This window comes from Myotis daubentonii, chromosome 16 (genome assembly GCF_963259705.1).
Source record: "Myotis daubentonii chromosome 16, mMyoDau2.1, whole genome shotgun sequence".
Taxonomy (NCBI): domain Eukaryota; kingdom Metazoa; phylum Chordata; class Mammalia; order Chiroptera; family Vespertilionidae; genus Myotis; species Myotis daubentonii.
Genome location: NC_081855.1, coordinates 47688806 through 47706706, shown reverse-complemented (window position 1 = coordinate 47706706; position 17901 = coordinate 47688806). Strand labels below are relative to the sequence as shown.

Here is a 17901-nt window from a genome sequence, read left to right as displayed (position 1 = left end):
TGACAGTCCTGGGGTGCCTGCCTAGATGGTTCTCGCAGCTCCCCTTCCTGATGATGGTGGAAACGAGGACTAGAGAGAGGCCTTGACCCACGGCTGCCCCAGCCAGGCCAAAGCTGGAATGGGTAGGCAATGGCAGGTTTCCCATTTCTCAGCCCTGCACCCTGGAAATGGCTTGGCACAGCCACCTGCTCTCCTGTGCCCTCAGCTATGGCTGGCATTGACTTAAGTACCAAACTCCAACTCTCCAGGAAGGGCAAGAGGTGAAAAAGGGGAAACTCGGCCGAGAGGGGGAGGCGGGGGAGAGATGGGGCAGAGGTAAGCTTTCCATCGACCTGGCTGGTCTGCTGCATCAGGAGAGGGGAGGCCATGAGTAAAGAAAGCAGCATGCTCTGGCCTGGGGTGAAAGAAATGAGGCTGGAGAGAGTGGGTTCAGAGCTGGAGGAGGAAGACGGTGCTGGTCTGGGACAGCTTGATCCCAAATTTCCCTCTTCCCCTTTCCCATTCAGCTGTCTTCCTTCTCATCCCCGCCTCCCCGCCCCCAAACACACACACACACACATACATACACACTACACAGCACCTATTTGGAGGGGTCACTAGTCACTTCAACCTCTCCTACTCTCAAGCCTTGATTTCTTCCCCAAACCAGATGCTCTCTTTCTCCGTCTCCCCACCACCCTGCCTTAGGGTCTGGCCCCTAATTCCATTTCCATTGGTCCGTTCCCAGGCCACCATCCTGCCCCGCAGGGACACTTCCTGCACTAGGCCCGCCTTCGGGCACCGACCAGGGGCCAGCCACTTCACACTGACCCTTCCCCTCGAGCCCCCAGAGGCCCACCCACCGCCCCCGGCCCGGGAGGCAGCGGCCCGATACCTTTAACAAACCTCCACGTGCGTGTTAACCGCGGTGACAGAATTTCCTTGTCTCCCTGCTCCCGCCCCCTGCGGCGCCGCCCATTGGCCGCTGGCTTCCTCTGTTCTCGCTGTCATTGGCCGCGCTCCGGGAAACACCGGCCAATGGAGTCCCAGCGCCTGTCTCCCTCCTCCGACCCTGGGCTCCCATTGGCTCCGAGGACTTAGGGTATCTGGGCTGGGAGAAGGACAAACCTTCCTCCCCGGGGGTGGACTCGGGACTGAGGAACTGGTTCCGAATATGCCGGAACCCGGCGCCGGGCGACGCTGGGTCACGTGACCAACGGCCCCGTCGCGTGCGTCAACGTGATGTTCTGGCGACTGGCCGAGCGGCCCCGCCACCTTCGTCGCCTGTGCAGCCAGCTGTGCACCCGTGGGGCCGACATGGATCTGGGGCCGATGCGCAAGAGTTACCGCGGGGACCGAGAGGTGTCGTCGCCGGGCGGGGTCTCCGGGGGGGCGGGGAACAAGGGCTGCAAATCATCGGAGGAGGCGGGGGATGGGAGGAACCCCACGGGGTTTCTGGGGCCACCCGGTGGGACGCAGGGGCTTGAGGCCATCCCCAGGAGAGGAGAGGGGAGGGTTCAGAGGCAACCGCTGGGGGAGAGGTTCCGGGGAAGCCGGACGCAGATGGAGTTGGGGGGCAAGGTGCGGCTGGAGCCCGCCCTCCATCCACAAGGTGCACCCCCGGGGCAGTTGACCTAACCTCCGGCCTCCGCTCCTCACCTGGGAAGTGGTGGACTCAGGTGTGTGACGTGCTTAGCGCAGGGACGGTCAGCCTGTCGGTGTTTGGTGAGCAAAACGTGGGGGCGGCAGAGACTCACGGGGCTGGAGGGAGAACGCCTGCCCCCCGCGGCCTCTGTTCCCCTCGCTTACCCCCTGGAGAACCTCCTTTCCTTCCTCCTCCTCCCGAGAGGAACGCAGAGAACTGTTGTTAAACATGCGGTTTTCCACTGACCCTTAGACCCACTGAATGAGGACTTGCAAGGGCAGAGTCCAGAATCTGTCTTTTTTTTAAAAAAGGGCTTTCCAAATGGTAGGCCTGACACCCATGACAGGAAGCCCCGACTCATCGTCCGTCACCCGCTGTCAGCCAGCCTCCTTCCTCCTGCCTGTGTCCCCACCTGTGATATGGGGCTAACAGAACCTGCTCCCTGGGTCCTGTGTTTTGTGATGAGGATTAAATAAGTTAATATTTGAAAAGCGCCTAGAATAGTTCTACGTACCCATTAAGCAATATGTGTGTTTATGAAATGAAATAAAACCCTTCCTTCCCAGGCATTTGAGGAGGCTCAGCTGACCTCTCTGGACCCCCTGAAGCAGTTTGCTGCCTGGTTCGAAGAGGCTGTTGCGTGTCCTGACATCGGGGAAGCCAACGCCATGTGTCTGGCCACCTGTACCAGGTGGGCGTGGCCATGGGCCCTGCTGTGGGTGGGCACCGATGCAGTAGGATACTGAGGGAGCTCTCAGTTTGATGGATGACAACTTTATGGTTCTGGCACTTTCATGAAAATGCTGTGTGGCCTCAGGCAAGTTGCTTGTCCTCTCTGCGCTTCAGTGTCCTTCCCTGTAAACCAAAGATCACACTTCATTCAGTGACATTTCAGGGATGGAATGCAGTGCCTCATTCCTCTCTGCCCTTGATGGACCCCCCCCCCCCCCATAGACCCTTGCCTCCCTTATCTCCCCACCTATCCTATTCCCAGCTGCTCTTGAGCTATGCCTCCTGGGACCTCTTCATGAAGCTCTTTGTAGACAGTGCTTGGCTGTATCCTTCACTTGGTAATCAACCATAGAGACATCTCTCATATTAGCCTCCCATCCAATCCAACTCCTCCTGTCCCCCCTCAGTCAAATGTAAGGCCTTGAAGGCAGCGCTCTTGTGCTGGGCCCTGGGTGTCCCCCAAAGCCCTGAGCAGAGGGTCTGATAGAGCCACACCTTCTGTGCTCCCTAAGCACTGGCCCGTTGCATTCTTGTTGGTTGCTGCCCTTAGAGCCATGTTACTTTGCCAGGGCTGCCAAAGAAACCACCACAGGCAGGGTGGCTTACACAGCGGAAATGCATTTCCTCACAGTTCTGGAAACTAGAAGTCCAAGATGGAGGTACTGTCAGGGTTGGTTAGTAAAGCCTCTCTTTGTGGCTTGCAGATGGCTGCCTTTTTGCCGTGTCCTCACATGGCCTTTCCTTTGTGCATGCAGAGAGCAAGGGAGAGCTCAGTGGTGTTTCCTCTTACAAGGACACCAGTGGTTTTGGATTAGAGTCCCACCCTATGACCGTATTTACCCTTACTCCCTCCCTCAGGCCCTCTCTCCAAGTACTCACGTTGGGGCAAGGGCATCAGCACAGGCTTTAGGGGGACAGAGTTCAGTCCCTGGCAGTCCTGGGAGTGAACGGGAATCCACGGACCGCCGTCAGGACCGTGGGGAGGTCGCCTCAGGCACACAGGGGAAGGCGTCCGTGTCATATTGGTGTTTGCTTTCAGGCTAAATCCCCAGGGGCAGGTGGGAATGGGTGGGTGGCCTGAGTGCCCGGACGGTGCAGAATAAGGGGACACAGCCGTAGGGACGCTCAGACATCCCAAGGGAGGGGCAGCGGCGAGAACACTGAGTGGGCTCTGACCACGGCGCTCTGCTCTCTGTCCCAGAGATGGGAAGCCCTCTGCCCGCATGGTGCTGCTGAAGGGCTTTGACAAGGATGGCTTCCGCTTCTTCACTAACTTCGAGAGCCGGAAGGGGAAAGAGCTGGTGAGGGGTCACGGTAAATCCTCCTCGGGGCTGCAGAGCCCAGCCCTTGCCTCATAAGTCACCCCCACCCCAACCCGCTTGCTGTCTGTGCTCCGGGGCCACCCTGCCTGGGGGCCTTGGCACTTCCGTTCCCCTTGCCGCACATGCGTGAATGCTCTCCAACCACCCCTGCCTCTGTCATCTGTTTATCCAAGTAACCCTGTCCCTTCAGTCTCAGCCCCAATGTTAGCCTCTTCAAAAAAGCCTCCTCAACTCCTACGCTGAGTCAGCCGCTCATGCTGTTTGCTATCATTCTAACTAGCAACTTTCCTGCCATTTTTTCAGTTTCTAGCTGTGCGTGTGTATGATTATGTGATTAATGTGTGTGTCCTCCGCTAAGTGGTAAGCTTTGCGGGGGCAGAGGCTGCATCTGTTGTATCTGTGTTACACCCCCATGACCTCTTCTGGTGTCGAATACAGCGTTGGCACTTCGCATGCATACAGTTCATAAATCCACATGCGTCATCCTCCCTGAGTCCCTGCCAGGCAAACATACATTTCTGAGAACATGCAAAATCTGTGGGCTTGAGAAATGGCAAGCATCACTTTGGAGTCCAGCTAGCTTAGGTTTCCGACGCAGCCCTGCCACTTGCTATGTGAACTCGGGCTCGTCACTTAACCTCTCTGAGCCTGTCCCTACCTGAAACAGGTAGGCCTACCGTTGAGGGTTTAAATGAGATACTACGCTGAGTGCATCTCCCGTGGGCCTGCATGCTGCAGACTTCCAGCCTTCCCCCATGTCCTGACGCTGTCTGTGGATTCTCTTTCATTTCCAGGACTCTAATCCCTTTGCTTCCCTTGTCTTCTACTGGGAGCCCCTGAACCGTCAGGTGAGTGAGCGCTCCCAGGACAGCCTGGGGCGGGCTGTGTTGGGAGGGGCCTGAGTTTATATAGGAGCCCAGTGGAGGTCCCCAGGCTGGGCAAACATCCTGCCTCTCATAGCTCTCGTATAGTTAGCTGGTCTGGTGGCAGCCCAGAGCGGTGAGGCACTGGCTAAAGAGAAGATGGGAATGGGCCTGTGGCCTGGGGAGGGCGAGTGAACGCCATGTAGCCAAGGCCATCCCTGAGCAGGTGCGTGTGGAGGGCCCTGTGAAGAAGCTGCCAGAGGAGGAGGCCGCGTGCTACTTCCACTCCCGCCCCAAGAGCAGCCAGATTGGGGCTGTGGTCAGTCACCAGAGTTCCGTCATCCCTGATCGGGAGGTGAGCGGGGCTTCCTCTGAGTCCTCCGGGTGGCGAGGGCCCAGGCTCATCCCCACAGGCTGTCTCCCAGGGATGCCAGGGCCCTCTCTCTCCAGCAAAGTGGAAAGAATGTCTTCCTGGGGGAACGGGAGTGGGGAAATGGCCCAGTGGCCTCCTGTGTCTGCCGGACCCTCCCGTTGGACTCTGTTCCCAGAGGACAGAGGCCGCCTGTGCCTTGCTCACCTGTGTGCCCAGCACCTGGCACATGCTCAGTACGTGGTTATTAAATGAATCATTGACCGGGTCTGGCCCTTCCTCTATCTCCTTCCCCTGAACAGTATCTGAGAAAGAAAAACGAGGAATTGGAGAAGCTGTACCAGGAACAAGAGGTGCCAAAGCCAAAATACTGGTGAGTGATGCCTCATAGTCGTGTAGAAAGGGACACCAGGACCCTCGCGTTTGCTGGAAGCCACCCTGTCTATGGGTTACAGATCTCCTCCTCCCCGTCAACCCTGAGATACCGCCCAGCAGCGTCCTTCAGGGGCCCGGGGGTGGTGGGGAGTGACATGGCTGCTTCTCTTCGTAGGGGTGGCTACATCCTGTGCCCACAGGTGGTGGAATTCTGGCAAGGCCAAACCAACCGCCTGCACGACCGGATCGTCTTTCGGCGGAGCCTCCCGACAGGAGACTCCCCTTTGGGGCCCATGACCCGCCGCGGGGAGGAAGACTGGCTCTACGAGAGGCTTGCTCCCTGACTCCCGGGCTGCGGTGCCCACGGGAGCGAGGACCAGGTGCTGAGAGGGTGTGGGGCTGGGAGTCGGGCCCTTCCAAGGGCCACCATTTCCCTCCCCACTTCTTACGTGTAGGGGTCTTCAGAGTTCATCCTTTCAGTACCCTCTACTTGGTTGGCTCTCAGTAAGCTCTAGTGGAGTGTAATGGTGGCATAGAGAATCACAAATGGAAAGTAATCTCATCATTATTTTCTTGATTTTGACAATAGTTTACTGGAATGGCTCCCTCTAGAGGGAGCAGCTGCTGTAAATCCCTCTTCTGGTGACACAGAGTGGGTCCCCAGCAGCCCTGTCTTTTTACCACCGTGACTGAGTCCTACTGGCCTAAGCTGATTGGTCCCAGCGTAAGCACCTGAGCCAATCTCGCCCATTGGTTTTACTTGTCAACTATTGGAAATTGGACACGGAGAGACCCAGAGCGTGCTCACTGTAGCCGCGTTGTTATTGGCAGCCAAGAAGCAACGGCCTCTGGCTGCTGCTCTTGCAATTCCCTGAGAGGCCTGGCGCCCTCCTTCTCCGCCTGGGCTGTGCGGTTCCTCCTCCTGCCTCACACACCCACTGTCTCTAAAAAGAAGTTTATTTTGACATAAACTTGCAGAATAAATTGCTGTTGATTGCAAATAAAAGAACCCTAACTCACACGTTTATTAACAGATACTCTTACAGCATTTACCCTGCTGATAGCTGCCTTCCATTCTCTGAAGCACAGCAGTGTGGGGAAAGATGGAATTTATTCTCTGTATCTCCAAAGGACCCATCGGTGGATATTACACAGAAATAGATTTCACTTCAATATGGGGAGAGATTGCCAGGGGGAGGGGGTAGTGAGCATTAGGTAGTGAGTATTCTCTTACTGGAAGCATTCAGTCCCAGTCAGGAGTTTTGTAGAAAGGATTCATGTGCTGGTACCTATAGGCCAGGAAGATTTTAATCAAGCTTTATTTTCCATGTTGGTTTATAAACAGTATTTATTTATTTTACTTTCCAGTAATTAAATTAAATTATTATAGAGATTCTGCCTTTCTGACTACTCACACATCCCCTTCCCTACTCGTCACCTCTCCGCGTCACTGGTTTTCACCCACATTGGAATTACGGGGCAGGGGCGGGGGGGGGCTTTAAAAATCCTGATGATGCCTAGATCCTCCCCTTAGAGATGACTTCACGGGTCTGAGGCATTGGGAAATTTAAAGGCTCCCCAGGGAACTTTGTGAAGCCAAGGTTCCGAGCCCCTGGGCTAGACCCTTGTGTGGGCCTCAGGACGGCAGGCAGCATTGGCACCACTTGGGAGCCCTCCCCAGACCCACTGAGTTCCCGCCTGCGTTTAACAGGACCCCCACCCACCCCTGGTGACAGTGTCCTGGCCTCAACCCCTAAACCTGCCCCTCACCCTCACAGCCGGATTCTCCGGGAGCCCTCGGCTGGCCTGTGCGGAACTGTATTTGCTTTCCTCGGGCACAAGTCTGGTGACCAGGTCAGCCTGGATGAGTGGCCTGCAGGCTGTGGAGAGGAGCCGGGCTGGGTAAATGTTTGCTGTGACTCAGCCAGGAAGAGAGGACGGACTGTTGTTTGTGCACAGTGGCATTGAACCTGCCACTCTGCACACGGCTTCATTCACTGTACGGGCATGTGCTTCAGCGTCTGCGAGTGACCAGCTCCCCCAAGGGCCTCTCTCTTGCTGTTGATCCCCCCTCAAGCCCGAGCACAACCTTTCTGAGACCTACAGGAGAGGGCGCTGGGGACCCTTCCCTTGTCCTGTTTGTGTTTCTGGGAGCTGTGTCTCCCCAGCTTTGAGCCTGGTCTCAGCAGTTCTCTTCTCTGTCCGGCAATCACTTTGCCAGATCTCTAATAAAAACTCATCAGATGTGCGTGATGTTAATGTCCGCTCTGGCCTGTCCCCCACCCTAGGAAGGAGGGGAGTTGGGGGATTAAGCAACTCTGCCCACTTCGATTTTCCTCTCTTGGGAGGTGGGGCATCCAGCAGGGGGCGCCTGCTGCCCAAGGTTGGCCCCTTCTTGGCTGCACAGGCCATTGTGGCCTGCCCCGCCTGCCTCCCCCTCCCCGCTTGGGTTGAGGCCCAGTGAAACTGTGGTCGATAACCCGTAGCCTCTCCCGGCTCCTGCACATATTTGCACTTTCGGTTCCTCCTCCTCTGGCCTGGTAAAAACTCACAGCTGCCTGGGCTGACTCCCTGGGCAGCCAGATATCCCTTTGGCCGTTGGTAACCACCCCACCTCCTCACCCCCATCCACTAATGCCCAGGTTAGGGGAGTATGTGGAGTTTCCCGGGAAGATTCCTGCAGTCGTCAGTTTGGGGCCGTGGAGCATGGTCATAGGCATGGGGCAGAGGGGTCCGCAGAACCTGCCAACTAGGAGTCATGGTGGCAGTGAGGTGCCAGCATTAGGCCACAGGTAGGTCTGTGGCCCAGGGCCCAGCTTCAGCCCCCTGCCCTCGCCTCAGGGAAGCTCAGGATGGGCAGGAGCGGGAGGTCCCTACAATCTGGGGTCTCAGGGTCCACTCAGCCTCCACGCTGGTTGGCTCTCCCCCGTTGGTCCCAGAGTCTGCAGCACCCTCAAATGGTGCTCGCCTCCCAGGGTCCCACGGTCCAGGCCTTGCCCTGGCTCATCCCGCCTCTCCTTCAGCAGAGGGTGACTGGTTCCTTTCTTTGTCCCGAGTTTCCCATCCCTAAGCAGATGCAAATCAGGAATGGAAGGGGCTGTGTGTTTCAGTGGTCACAGCGCAGCCCAGCTCTGGCTTCAGTCCCAGCCCCACCTCTGCGAGGGCATGGTCTCGGGTGAGTGACTTCAAGCTCTCTAAGCTCAGCCCTCACCTGGAAAATGGGGGTAGTTAGTAACGGGCCCTGTCTCAATGGGGCACGAGAGGATTAAAGGAGGAACCTCAGGGAGTACTTGCCACAGGGCCTGTCCCATTTTAATCCTCATCCAAGGATGTTTCTTTGTTTTTTGATCCTCACCCAAGGATTTTTTTCCCATTGATTTTCAGAGTGGAAGGGAGGGAGGAGAGGAGAGAGAGAAACATCTATGTGAGAGAGACGCATCGATTGGTCGCCTCCCACACGCGCCCTGACCAGGGCCTGGGATCAAACCCACAACTGGGGTACATGCCCTTGAATGGGAATCGAACCTGCAACCTTTTTGATGTACAGGACAACACTCCAATCAACTTAGCCACCCAGCCAGCGTGGGCCTGGCTCATTTTAAACCCTCTGTAAACGTCAGGTATTAACAGTGGGCAGGACTGGAGTGTGGGGGAGTCTGCTCCTCCACGGGAGGCTTTATGGACTGAGTTACTGGGGGGACCTTAGAAAGTTCCGTCATGAGGAGGGATAGGGGAAGAGTCCTGTCCTCCTCCTGCTCCCGGTCTCTCCCTCACTCTTCCTCAGAGCTCCCCATGCCTTGGGTGAGGCCACCTAACAAAGGCCCCCTTGTATGGTCTGTTTGTTTTGGTAATAAAGTTCCTGAGCAGCACTCCTTGGGGTGGGGTGGGGTGGCCCAGCAGCCTGCGAGGAGCTGGCCTGGAAGCTGCCGGACCACATTGTTTAGTCGCCACCTTGGTCTCTCTCTCTCCATGTTCCCACCATGAGCTCTGGAGATATGGCCAATGTTTTCCAGTTCCCAGCTCCTGGGGCTTGAGAAAGATCCAGATCTAACAGCCTAAAGAGCACGCTCTCGCCTCTTCCTTAAATGGAAACTGTGGGCTACGGTGAGTTCCCTAATAAGGGAAAGGGGGGAGGAAACCAATGTTAACGGCGCACCTCCTACAGGACTATGAATGGTCGCTAACCATTGACCACTCCCTGTGAAATAGATAGCATTAGAGGCCCTTTTATAGAAGAGAAAACTGAGGCTCAGAGGAGGGATGTTTAAAAAAAATTTATTGATTGATTTTTAAAGAGAGAAACATTGATTTGTTGTTCCACTTATTTATGCATTCATTCTATGTGCCCTGACAGGATGGAACCAGCGGCATATTGGAACGATGCTCTAATCAACTGAGCTACCTGGCCAGGGTTCAGAGGAGGTTGTGTGTGTGTGTGTGTGTGTGTGTGTGTGTGTGTGTGTGTTTAATGTTCCCCAAATCACACAGCTACTAAGAGGTGGAACCAGAATTTGAATCTTGATCCCAAACCAAACCACTGCAACTTTGGGTCAGTCCCCAGAGGTCTGCTTCATTCTCTTGCAGCCCCTGCTGGCCTCTGTTGACCGGAGGGACTGACCACTGAGGTGCCACAAGCACCGTGGCTGGAGGGTGAAATTGGTGTCCCCAGCCCTGCATCCCGCCACCTGGGACCCTTTGTGAAATGTGGGAGGAACGATTTGAGCACCAGGTTCCACCTCCATGAAGGGAAACAAAGGCATAAACACGGTCCTCTCAATAAGTGGAAGACGAGCGTATAAACAGATGCTCCGCTTTTGCAGCATTGTTTATTACAAAGAGAGAAACCTACAGTTACTTTCTTAAACAAAATTCAAGGCTCCAGGACTCATCTCTGGGGCTGATCCATCTTTAATACCGTGGGGAAGAACTGGCTGCGGTTAGGTCCTACCACCCCCTCCCCTAACCTGGACCCATGGGGTCCCTAACCTGGCCACCTCCAGGGAGTGCCAGGGTCCTCCTCCCCCTGCGCATCTGGGGGCAAAGTTCCCGGAAGTTTCCCACTTGTGTTAGGAGGTGAGCTCAAGTCCAGCCCACCTCTGGCTCCTGGAAACCATCCCCCATCACATGTCTGCTGGGAAATGCACTCTCAGGATTGGTCCAGGGAACAGTCACGGGTAGAGACAGTAGAGAGAGCAGCAAGTCAAACTCACCCTTGACCCCGTGCCCTGGGAGGAAGTGAAGTCAATCAGGCTCTCTCTATTCCTTGTCCGCCTCCCTGCCTGCCCGACACGGCTTCAGGAAGGGCTGACTCCCTGGGTGGCACTTGTCATCCTTGAACCGAAGTGCCTTTATATGTGGTGGGGGACGGTGGGAGGACCCTGGGATCTCCCAGACTTCCCAGAAAGCCGGGCACATAAATACAAACCTAAAACCAGACATTGCCTGCCAGCAGGCATCAACTGCCCCCAGGGCTTCAGCTGCGGCCAAAGAGGCCTGCGTGGCGAGCTCCTAGCTCAGATCCAGCTGACAGCAGGGAGCAGGCAGGGAGATGCTGGGCAGCACCCTCCTCGGCCCCCTTCACTGTCCTTTGCCCTCCCTGTCATCGAAGAGGTTGGGGTTCTCCGCCAGTGTGGCTCGCACTTTCTTCTTCTCCTTGAAGCGGCCGGAGTTGGAGACCTTGACGTGCTTGCCCTTGGTGTTCTTGTCCACGATCTTCTCCAGGCGGGTGTTAAAGTCACTGTTGGGGTCCCCGCCCTCAGGCCCGGGGGGCTCTGCGCTGCCCTCCGCTTGGGCATAGGTGTCAGGGATCTCGTACAGCACCTTGGGGGCGGACTTCTTCTTCCGGAGGAAGGTCAGCTTCCACCAACCAACTTCGGTCATGGTGCTCCCTGAGCGGAGGGTGGGCTTCTGCAGGAGAGAGGAAGGGGTCAGTGGGGAGAAGGCGGGGGTGCCTTGGAGCAGCCCCCTCTAGACTCCTAACCACTGGCTATTTTATTGATCTATTATTTATTTATTTTATTGTTTGTTATTTATTTTTGTTATTGTTCATCCTCATCCAAGGATATTTTTCTGTTGGTTTTTAGAAAGAGTGGAAGGGAGGGGAAGAGAGAGAGAAACATCGAAGTGAGAGAGACACATCAATTGGTCGCCTCCCACACATGCCCCAACCAGGGCCTGGAATGAGTCTGCAATCAAGGTACGTGCCCTTGACCAAAATAGGACCCAGGACCCTTTAGTCCGTGGGCTGATGCTCTATCCACTTCTATCCACTGAGCTAAACCCGTTAGGGCTATTATTATTATTTTTTTAAATATATTTTATTGATTTTTCACAGAGAGGAAGGGAGAGAGATAGTCAGAAGAGAGAGAAACATCATCAGCTGCCTCCCGCACACCCCCCACCGGGGATGCGCCTGCAACCCAGGCACATGCCCTTGACCAGAATCGAACCGGGGACCCTTCAGTCCACAGGCCGACGCTCTATCCACTGAGCCAAACCGGTTTCGGCATTATTTTTTTTTTATATATATATATTTTATTGATTTTTTATAGAGAGGAAGGGAGAGGGATAGAGAGTTAGAAACATCGATGAGAGAGAAACATCGATCAGCTGCCTCCCGCACGTCCCCTACGGGGGATGTGCCCGCAACCAAGGCACATGCCCCTGACCGGAATCGAACCCGGGACCCTTCAGTCCGCAGGCTGACGCTCTATCCACTGAGCCAAACCGGCTAGGGCTCGGCATTATTTTTAATCCTCACCTGAGGACATGGAGAGAGAGAGAGAGAGAGAGAGAGAGAGAGAGAGAGAGAGAGAGAGAGAGACTTCAATCAGTTGCCTTTCGTATGTGTCTCAACCAGGGATGGAACCCACAACCCAGGTATTCTCCCTGGCCAAGAATCGAATGGACAACTTTTGATGCACAGGGCAATGCTCAGCCACCTGACTACTGCAGCCGGCACCACGGGCTATTTTTAATGGCCCAGGCCTAAAGGAATGAAAGGTGCGGCCGAGTGACCCCAAGATTCAGGTAAGTGATGCAATGCATTTGGAGAGAAGAGAGAGGGTCTGGGGAAGAGGTAGCCAAACACACATGGACAGGAAAGCCATCTGAGCCCAGGGGAGGTGACAGTGGGGAAGACACAGGCCATCGCCAGGCGGCATCGAGCTGCCAGGCCCCTTGGGGCTGCAGGAAGGTGAACAGCTTGCCCAAGTCACACAGCATCCAGGCCTTGGACACCCTTTGGGCAGATGGTCACCTGGTATCAGACAGACAGAAACACCCTGGGCATCTTGCTTGGAATTCATTAATTAATAAATCCATTCATTCAAATTTCAACAGGACGTGTGATGTTTAGAGTAATTTGGACTTCCCACTGGTGATGAGCAGGGAAAGGAACCTCAGGCTGGGAGTGGGAAGCGCTGGGACTGTTCCAGGTGCGTGACCCCTGGCAAGTGACTCCTCTGGACCTCAGTGGCCTCATCCGTCCCTCCCAGCCCTCATATTCAGCTCCGCCCACAGAGAGAGACTTGCTTTGCAAAATACAACTTACGATCATGGTGACAATGGTTGAGGGACGGCCCCCTTTCCCACCCAGCTTCCACAAGGGCAGGAGTTTGAAGGGGAGCTGGAAATTTGGAAGGAGGTTCGGTGGGGCCAAGAGGTACATGTGACATAGGGTTTTCATGGGTTGGACTCTCCATAGGAATCCCAAAAGAGATGGGCTGTGGGGCTAAAGTCCAGGCTTCTCCACTGACAAGCCTTGTGCCTGGGATGAGACCCCACCATTTACCGACCACCACAAAGGTGCGTCTGAGCTAGTGGAAATTTTGGGAGATGCCTGCACATCACTGACAGGTGGGCATGTAGACCAGAGGGATTAAGATCAGTCAAGGCATCTCTGTTTCAGGAGAGGCTGGTAGTCTGGCCTCGGGACTCCTGAGTGTGGCTGTGAAAGGTCCTGGGGAGGAGGGGCAGCAGCCATCACACACCAGAAAGCTAGACAGTCAGTCAGCCCGGGCACAGGCAAATGTATCATCTCTTTCAAAAAACTGATGGTCTTGCCCGGCCGGCATGGCTCAGTGGTTGAGCTTCAACCTATGAACCAGGAGATCACGGTTCAATTCCCGGTCAGGGCATATGCCCGGGTTGCGGGCTTGATCGCCAGCATGGGCATGCAGGAGGCAGTCGATCAATGATTCTCTCTCATCATTGATGTTTCTTTCTCTCTCTCTCCCCTTCCCTCCCTCCTTTCATCTCTGAAATCAATAAAAATATATTTTAAAAAATAAAAATGAAAACTGATGGTCTTAACTACCTTTTCTAAAAAGACCAGAAAGAAATATGACAAATGGCTAGCAGTGGTTTTCTTTATGTAGAAGGAATACGGGATGCTTTCTCCCCTCCACTTTTCAAATTTCCAGATCTTCCACAATGAGTATGGAGTCTGTTCTGTTAGAGGAGGAACACATCAAATTCAGAAAACACGAAGGCAGGATGCTGGCCCAGGCTGGGAGTGAGTTGAGTGCCTTCTTCCACTTCCATTGGCTCCCTGGCTGGTGTCCCCCGTCCCCCCATATGCCCATCCCCCTGCCCAGAGCACGCGCCCAAACGATTCCTTCCGGGGCTTTGTCCAGAAAGCAGATTCCACGTTGCCACCTGTCCCTCTGCTCGGCTCATGCAGCAAGAGACCCCAGGGTAGACCTGGTGCAGCTCCCATTTAGAAAGTGAGGGAGGGGGGAGAGTGGCCAGATAAATACCTTCCGGGCACCCAGGGGAGGCGAGGGCACCCAGGGGACAGCCCGGGAGGTTTGCTTTGGCAGCTTGCCCCACCTGGGCCTAGCACAGCCTTGCTCAGATCTCGGTGTTCCAGGATGGGTGTCTGGAAGGAGCTGCGAGAAGGGCAGGGAAGGAGGGACAGGACGCTTGTGCCCTTGCTCGGCCTGTGGGTGCCTGAGCCGCCACCTGGTCTGGGGCAAGTCCCATGGCCCCACCAGGGCTGCCAAGAAACGTGGGGAGTGGAGGATCCAACTCCCGAACCAACAGCAATAATCAGACTGCCTCGCCTAGAGGAAGTGGCTTTTTTATGTGCCAGTTAAAACAGACCCGCTTTAATGGGTATTTCAAGTTAGCCTCTACAGCAGTGGTTCTCAACCTTCTGGCCCTTTCAATACAGTTCCTCATGTTGTGACCCAACCATAACATTATTTTCGTTGCTACTTCATAACTGTCATGTTGCTACTGTTATGAAGCGTAATGTAAATATCTGACATGCAGGATGGTCTTAGGTGACCCCTGTGAAAGGGTCGTTCGACCACCAGAGGGGCCGCGACCCACAGGTTGAGAACCGCTGATTCACAGGGAGGGACAGATCACAAGAAACTGGTCAGAAAACCAGAGTCGGGAATGGCCCTTGGACCCTGCCCTGCGGCCTCCACCATGGCACCTCGGTGCCCGTGTCTCCTGGCTTAAACTCTGGTCTCTCTAGCAGACTGTTTGCCAGGCCTCGCTGTTCCCCTGCTTAGGGTACACGAGCACAAGCAAGCAGGTGTGTGCCCCTTTAAGCAAGCCTGACCTGTGGAAGTCTGAATTTGCAGAATAGCTATATTAGGTCTTCGTTTTGCAGAATAACCCAGCTAGCTATAAGACTCTGTCTGGTAAACAGTGAGTTATCCCAAGAGAGTGTAAAGTCTGACTTGCTTAAAAAAGAAAAAAAAAAAAAGAAAGTGTTACCCAAACTTCCCAGCTCCCCAAAGTAGCCAAGAACAAGATACCTACAGCCACACACACTTACGCCTAATCAGTGAGGGTCGCAGGGCTGGGGGCGGGGAGTGAATTGGGATTTTGAGCATGGTCTGCAGTCTGTTCATGGGCCAAGCAGAGGGCTGAGCCCTTGCCCTGGGGCCCTACAATCCATGGGATGATAGAAATCTGCCCCTGAGGAGGCCACTACACCTACGCTGTTTGCACAGCTGGGGCCACAGCTGGGGAGCCCAGCCTCATGGGACAGCCCACCGCCCCTTGCCTATAACAGCTACACCGTGGCCCGCACGTGGGCACCCGGGTAGGCCCCACCGCCCCAGCTGAGTTTGCCCAGGCAAGGTTGAGCCCCTTCTCAGCTGAGCCAAGTTAACCATTGACTGGGGCAAGGTGGAGGGGTGGAGGGGGCTGGAGGGAGCAAGTCGGCGTCTGCCTTGTAAGACAAAACCCAGAGCCCCAGCCCTCAGCTTTCTGGGGGGCCCCGTGGGATTTCTCCACCCTGGATAAGTCTGGGGGACCCTAGACAGGAACAGGCGGAGGTTCAGACAGCCAGAAATACCCTCCAGGCTGGGGGTAGGCGCTGGTGGGCTCCAGCTCCACAAGAGTTAACAGAGAACAGCTCTGGAGAGAAACTCTCCCCCCAGGAGTTCCAAGCTGGAGGCCTGGAGTGACTCCAAGAAGCCAACGGGATGAGCCCCGAATTCTGCCTGCTCACCCAGGAAGGTGGGAGCCCGCATGCCAGGCTCTCCCTCGCAGCTGGGCTTGTCAGCCACGGAGGCAGAACGGGGCCCTGGCTGCACCGTGGTTTCCCGCCGCCCACCCTCGGTCTGTACCTGTGATCCTGGCTGCCGCAGCTGGAGGTGAGCCCCTCCCTAGACAAGGGGCTGAGCGCCGGCACCGCCCGGAGGGGAGCCTGGGGGAGCCGGGGAAGCCGCCAGGGTGCTGCGCCAGGCACGGCCCGGGCCAGGGGAGCTGGGTAGGAGCAGCTGTGCGGCAGGTGCCAGAGAAACAGGTGCGGGAGCGGGGTACCTGCTCACTGTGCCTGCAGGAGTCAAGGTGAACCTGAAACCCAGCCCCTCCCGGCTAAGTAAACAGAAGCAGAGGCCTGCTCGGCCTGATGAATATTCATTACCCCAGAAACCCAATCCCCGGGCCGGCACCCACCCAGGGTCCTGCAGGGACCGCCTGGCCAGGAGGAGGAAATCCCCAGGGAAGCCTGGGGTCCGGGGAGATGGGGAGCCGCTCTGCTCCGTCTCCCCCTTCTCCAGCGCCTGGTTGCTGGCCGCCTGTAGGCAAGGTCACGCCCCACCACCCGACCCCCTCACCCCCGCCCGGTTCATGCCCCGAGGAGGTTCAGACCCCTTTCCGGCCACAACAAAGCCTGGACCTTGCCCCGGGCACAACCGGGAAAGGGTTAAGGGCCGCTGCTCCCTCTGGCTGAGGAAGACAAGGGTGCACCCAGCTCCTTTGAACTCCAGAGTCGAAACCAGTCCCTGGTTAAACTGGTTGGCAGACCGGTTCCCAGGCTGTCCGCTCCGCCCCAGGTTCAGGGCTCCACAGGCCGGCGCTGGGTGGGCCGCTGCGGCTCCCATCCCCTAAGGGCCCCTCCTCAAGGTCTCCCAGCGCTGGAGTGGGAAGGGGGCCCCCCCGGGGCCTCCAGACCCACCACAGCCGCAGATCTCCTGCCGCCTCCCTTGCTTAGGGGTGGGCTCTGGGGGCCGTGAAAGCCCGTGTGTGCGGGAAAGGGCGGTTATGTTCCTGCGACGGCACCATACTTTCATCAGACTCCCGGAGAGAACCGTGATGGCTCCCACCCAGGTTCCACTTCCCTCAGCTTCCCCCAAGCGGCCAGCTGTCCCTCGGGTGGACCTCGCTGGGTGTTCCAAAGCGCGCAAAACCTGGGGCCAGCTCGCAGGGCGGAGGTGGGGAGAGAGGAGAAGGCGAGAAGGCAGAGTGTGCACAGGGGTGACGTCCTCACTGGTCCCCGCAGTGGTCTACAGCCACAGCTCCTCTTGCAAATCAGCTGGGCCGTGTGCAGCCCTCGGCCGGGCTGCTCTTACACATGGCGCCCCTGGGGGAAGGTTCTCTGTGGCCCCCTCAGGCGGGCTGTCGGTGTGAGTGTCCCGAAGCTCCCTGTCCCCGTGCTGCCCAGCCGAGATGCTCAGTCCCGGCCGGCTCCCTTCCTCCATGGGCTGAGTGTGAACGTGCCAGGCTCCGAGGGGGGCACTGGGTAGAGAAAAGACACAATTGTCCCTTCCCCTGGCTCGCCCCCCACCCTACACTTCAATCCTAACCGACTCTCAAACCTGCCCCACTGTCGCCAACTGGCTCCTACTTCCTTCAGTTTCTCAGGACCTTGTGAATTCGTCCCCTCCATCCTGAACAGCTGTCCCTAAGCCTCAGGGGGACAGTCCTCAGAGGCTCCCCAGGGGCCACAGGACACCCGCCTGGCCTGGTCCTCGAGGATGGGATTCCTGCAGCCTCCTCTCCCAACGTCACGAGGCCCTTTCTCGGCCTCCCCTCCGGGGTGCAGAGGCTGCCTGGGTGGGTGAGCTTGGGAACACGGGCTGTGCTCTAGGCCAGGAATGGCCCCCCGCCCCCTGTGTAACCCAACACAAACTCCTGTTCATCCCTCAAGACCCAAATTAACTGTTTGCCTCCTACCTCACCAAGAAGCGTCTTTTTCCGAAAGTTTGTTAAAAGGCTCCTGTTTAACGTGATGTGTACGATGGTTGATTGTACAACCGAAATGAGAAGCAGAAACATTCTTAATGAGAAATCCTTAATGTGGCCCGTTGCCTTTGTGCCTCCCTCCCTTGGACAGGTAAGTGTGAGAGAAAACTGGTTTCTTTCTTT

At 56.3% G+C, this 17901-nt stretch overlaps 3 protein-coding genes across 3 annotated transcripts in view; 2 read left to right on the top strand and 1 right to left on the bottom strand.

The window, feature by feature from the left end:
• CDK5RAP3 (CDK5 regulatory subunit associated protein 3) overlaps window positions 1–17901 on the top strand; it is a 161134-nt gene that overhangs the window by 126195 nt on the left and 17038 nt on the right. The window lies entirely within an intron of this gene.
• On the top strand, window positions 1110–10143 carry PNPO (pyridoxamine 5'-phosphate oxidase). Its single transcript, XM_059670759.1, has 7 exons — window positions 1110–1341; window positions 2191–2315; window positions 3558–3657; window positions 4473–4526; window positions 4768–4896; window positions 5214–5284; window positions 5462–10143. Exons 1-7 carry the CDS (start codon window positions 1222–1224, stop codon window positions 5628–5630), a joined length of 768 nt encoding a protein of 255 aa, XP_059526742.1. The 5' UTR covers window positions 1110–1221; the 3' UTR covers window positions 5631–10143.
• On the bottom strand, window positions 9735–16130 carry PRR15L (proline rich 15 like). Its single transcript, XM_059670760.1, has 2 exons — window positions 15879–16130; window positions 9735–11193 (listed from the first exon to the last, which is right to left on the bottom strand). Exon 2 carries the CDS (start codon window positions 11164–11166, stop codon window positions 10864–10866), a length of 303 nt encoding a protein of 100 aa, XP_059526743.1. The 5' UTR covers window positions 11167–11193; window positions 15879–16130; the 3' UTR covers window positions 9735–10863.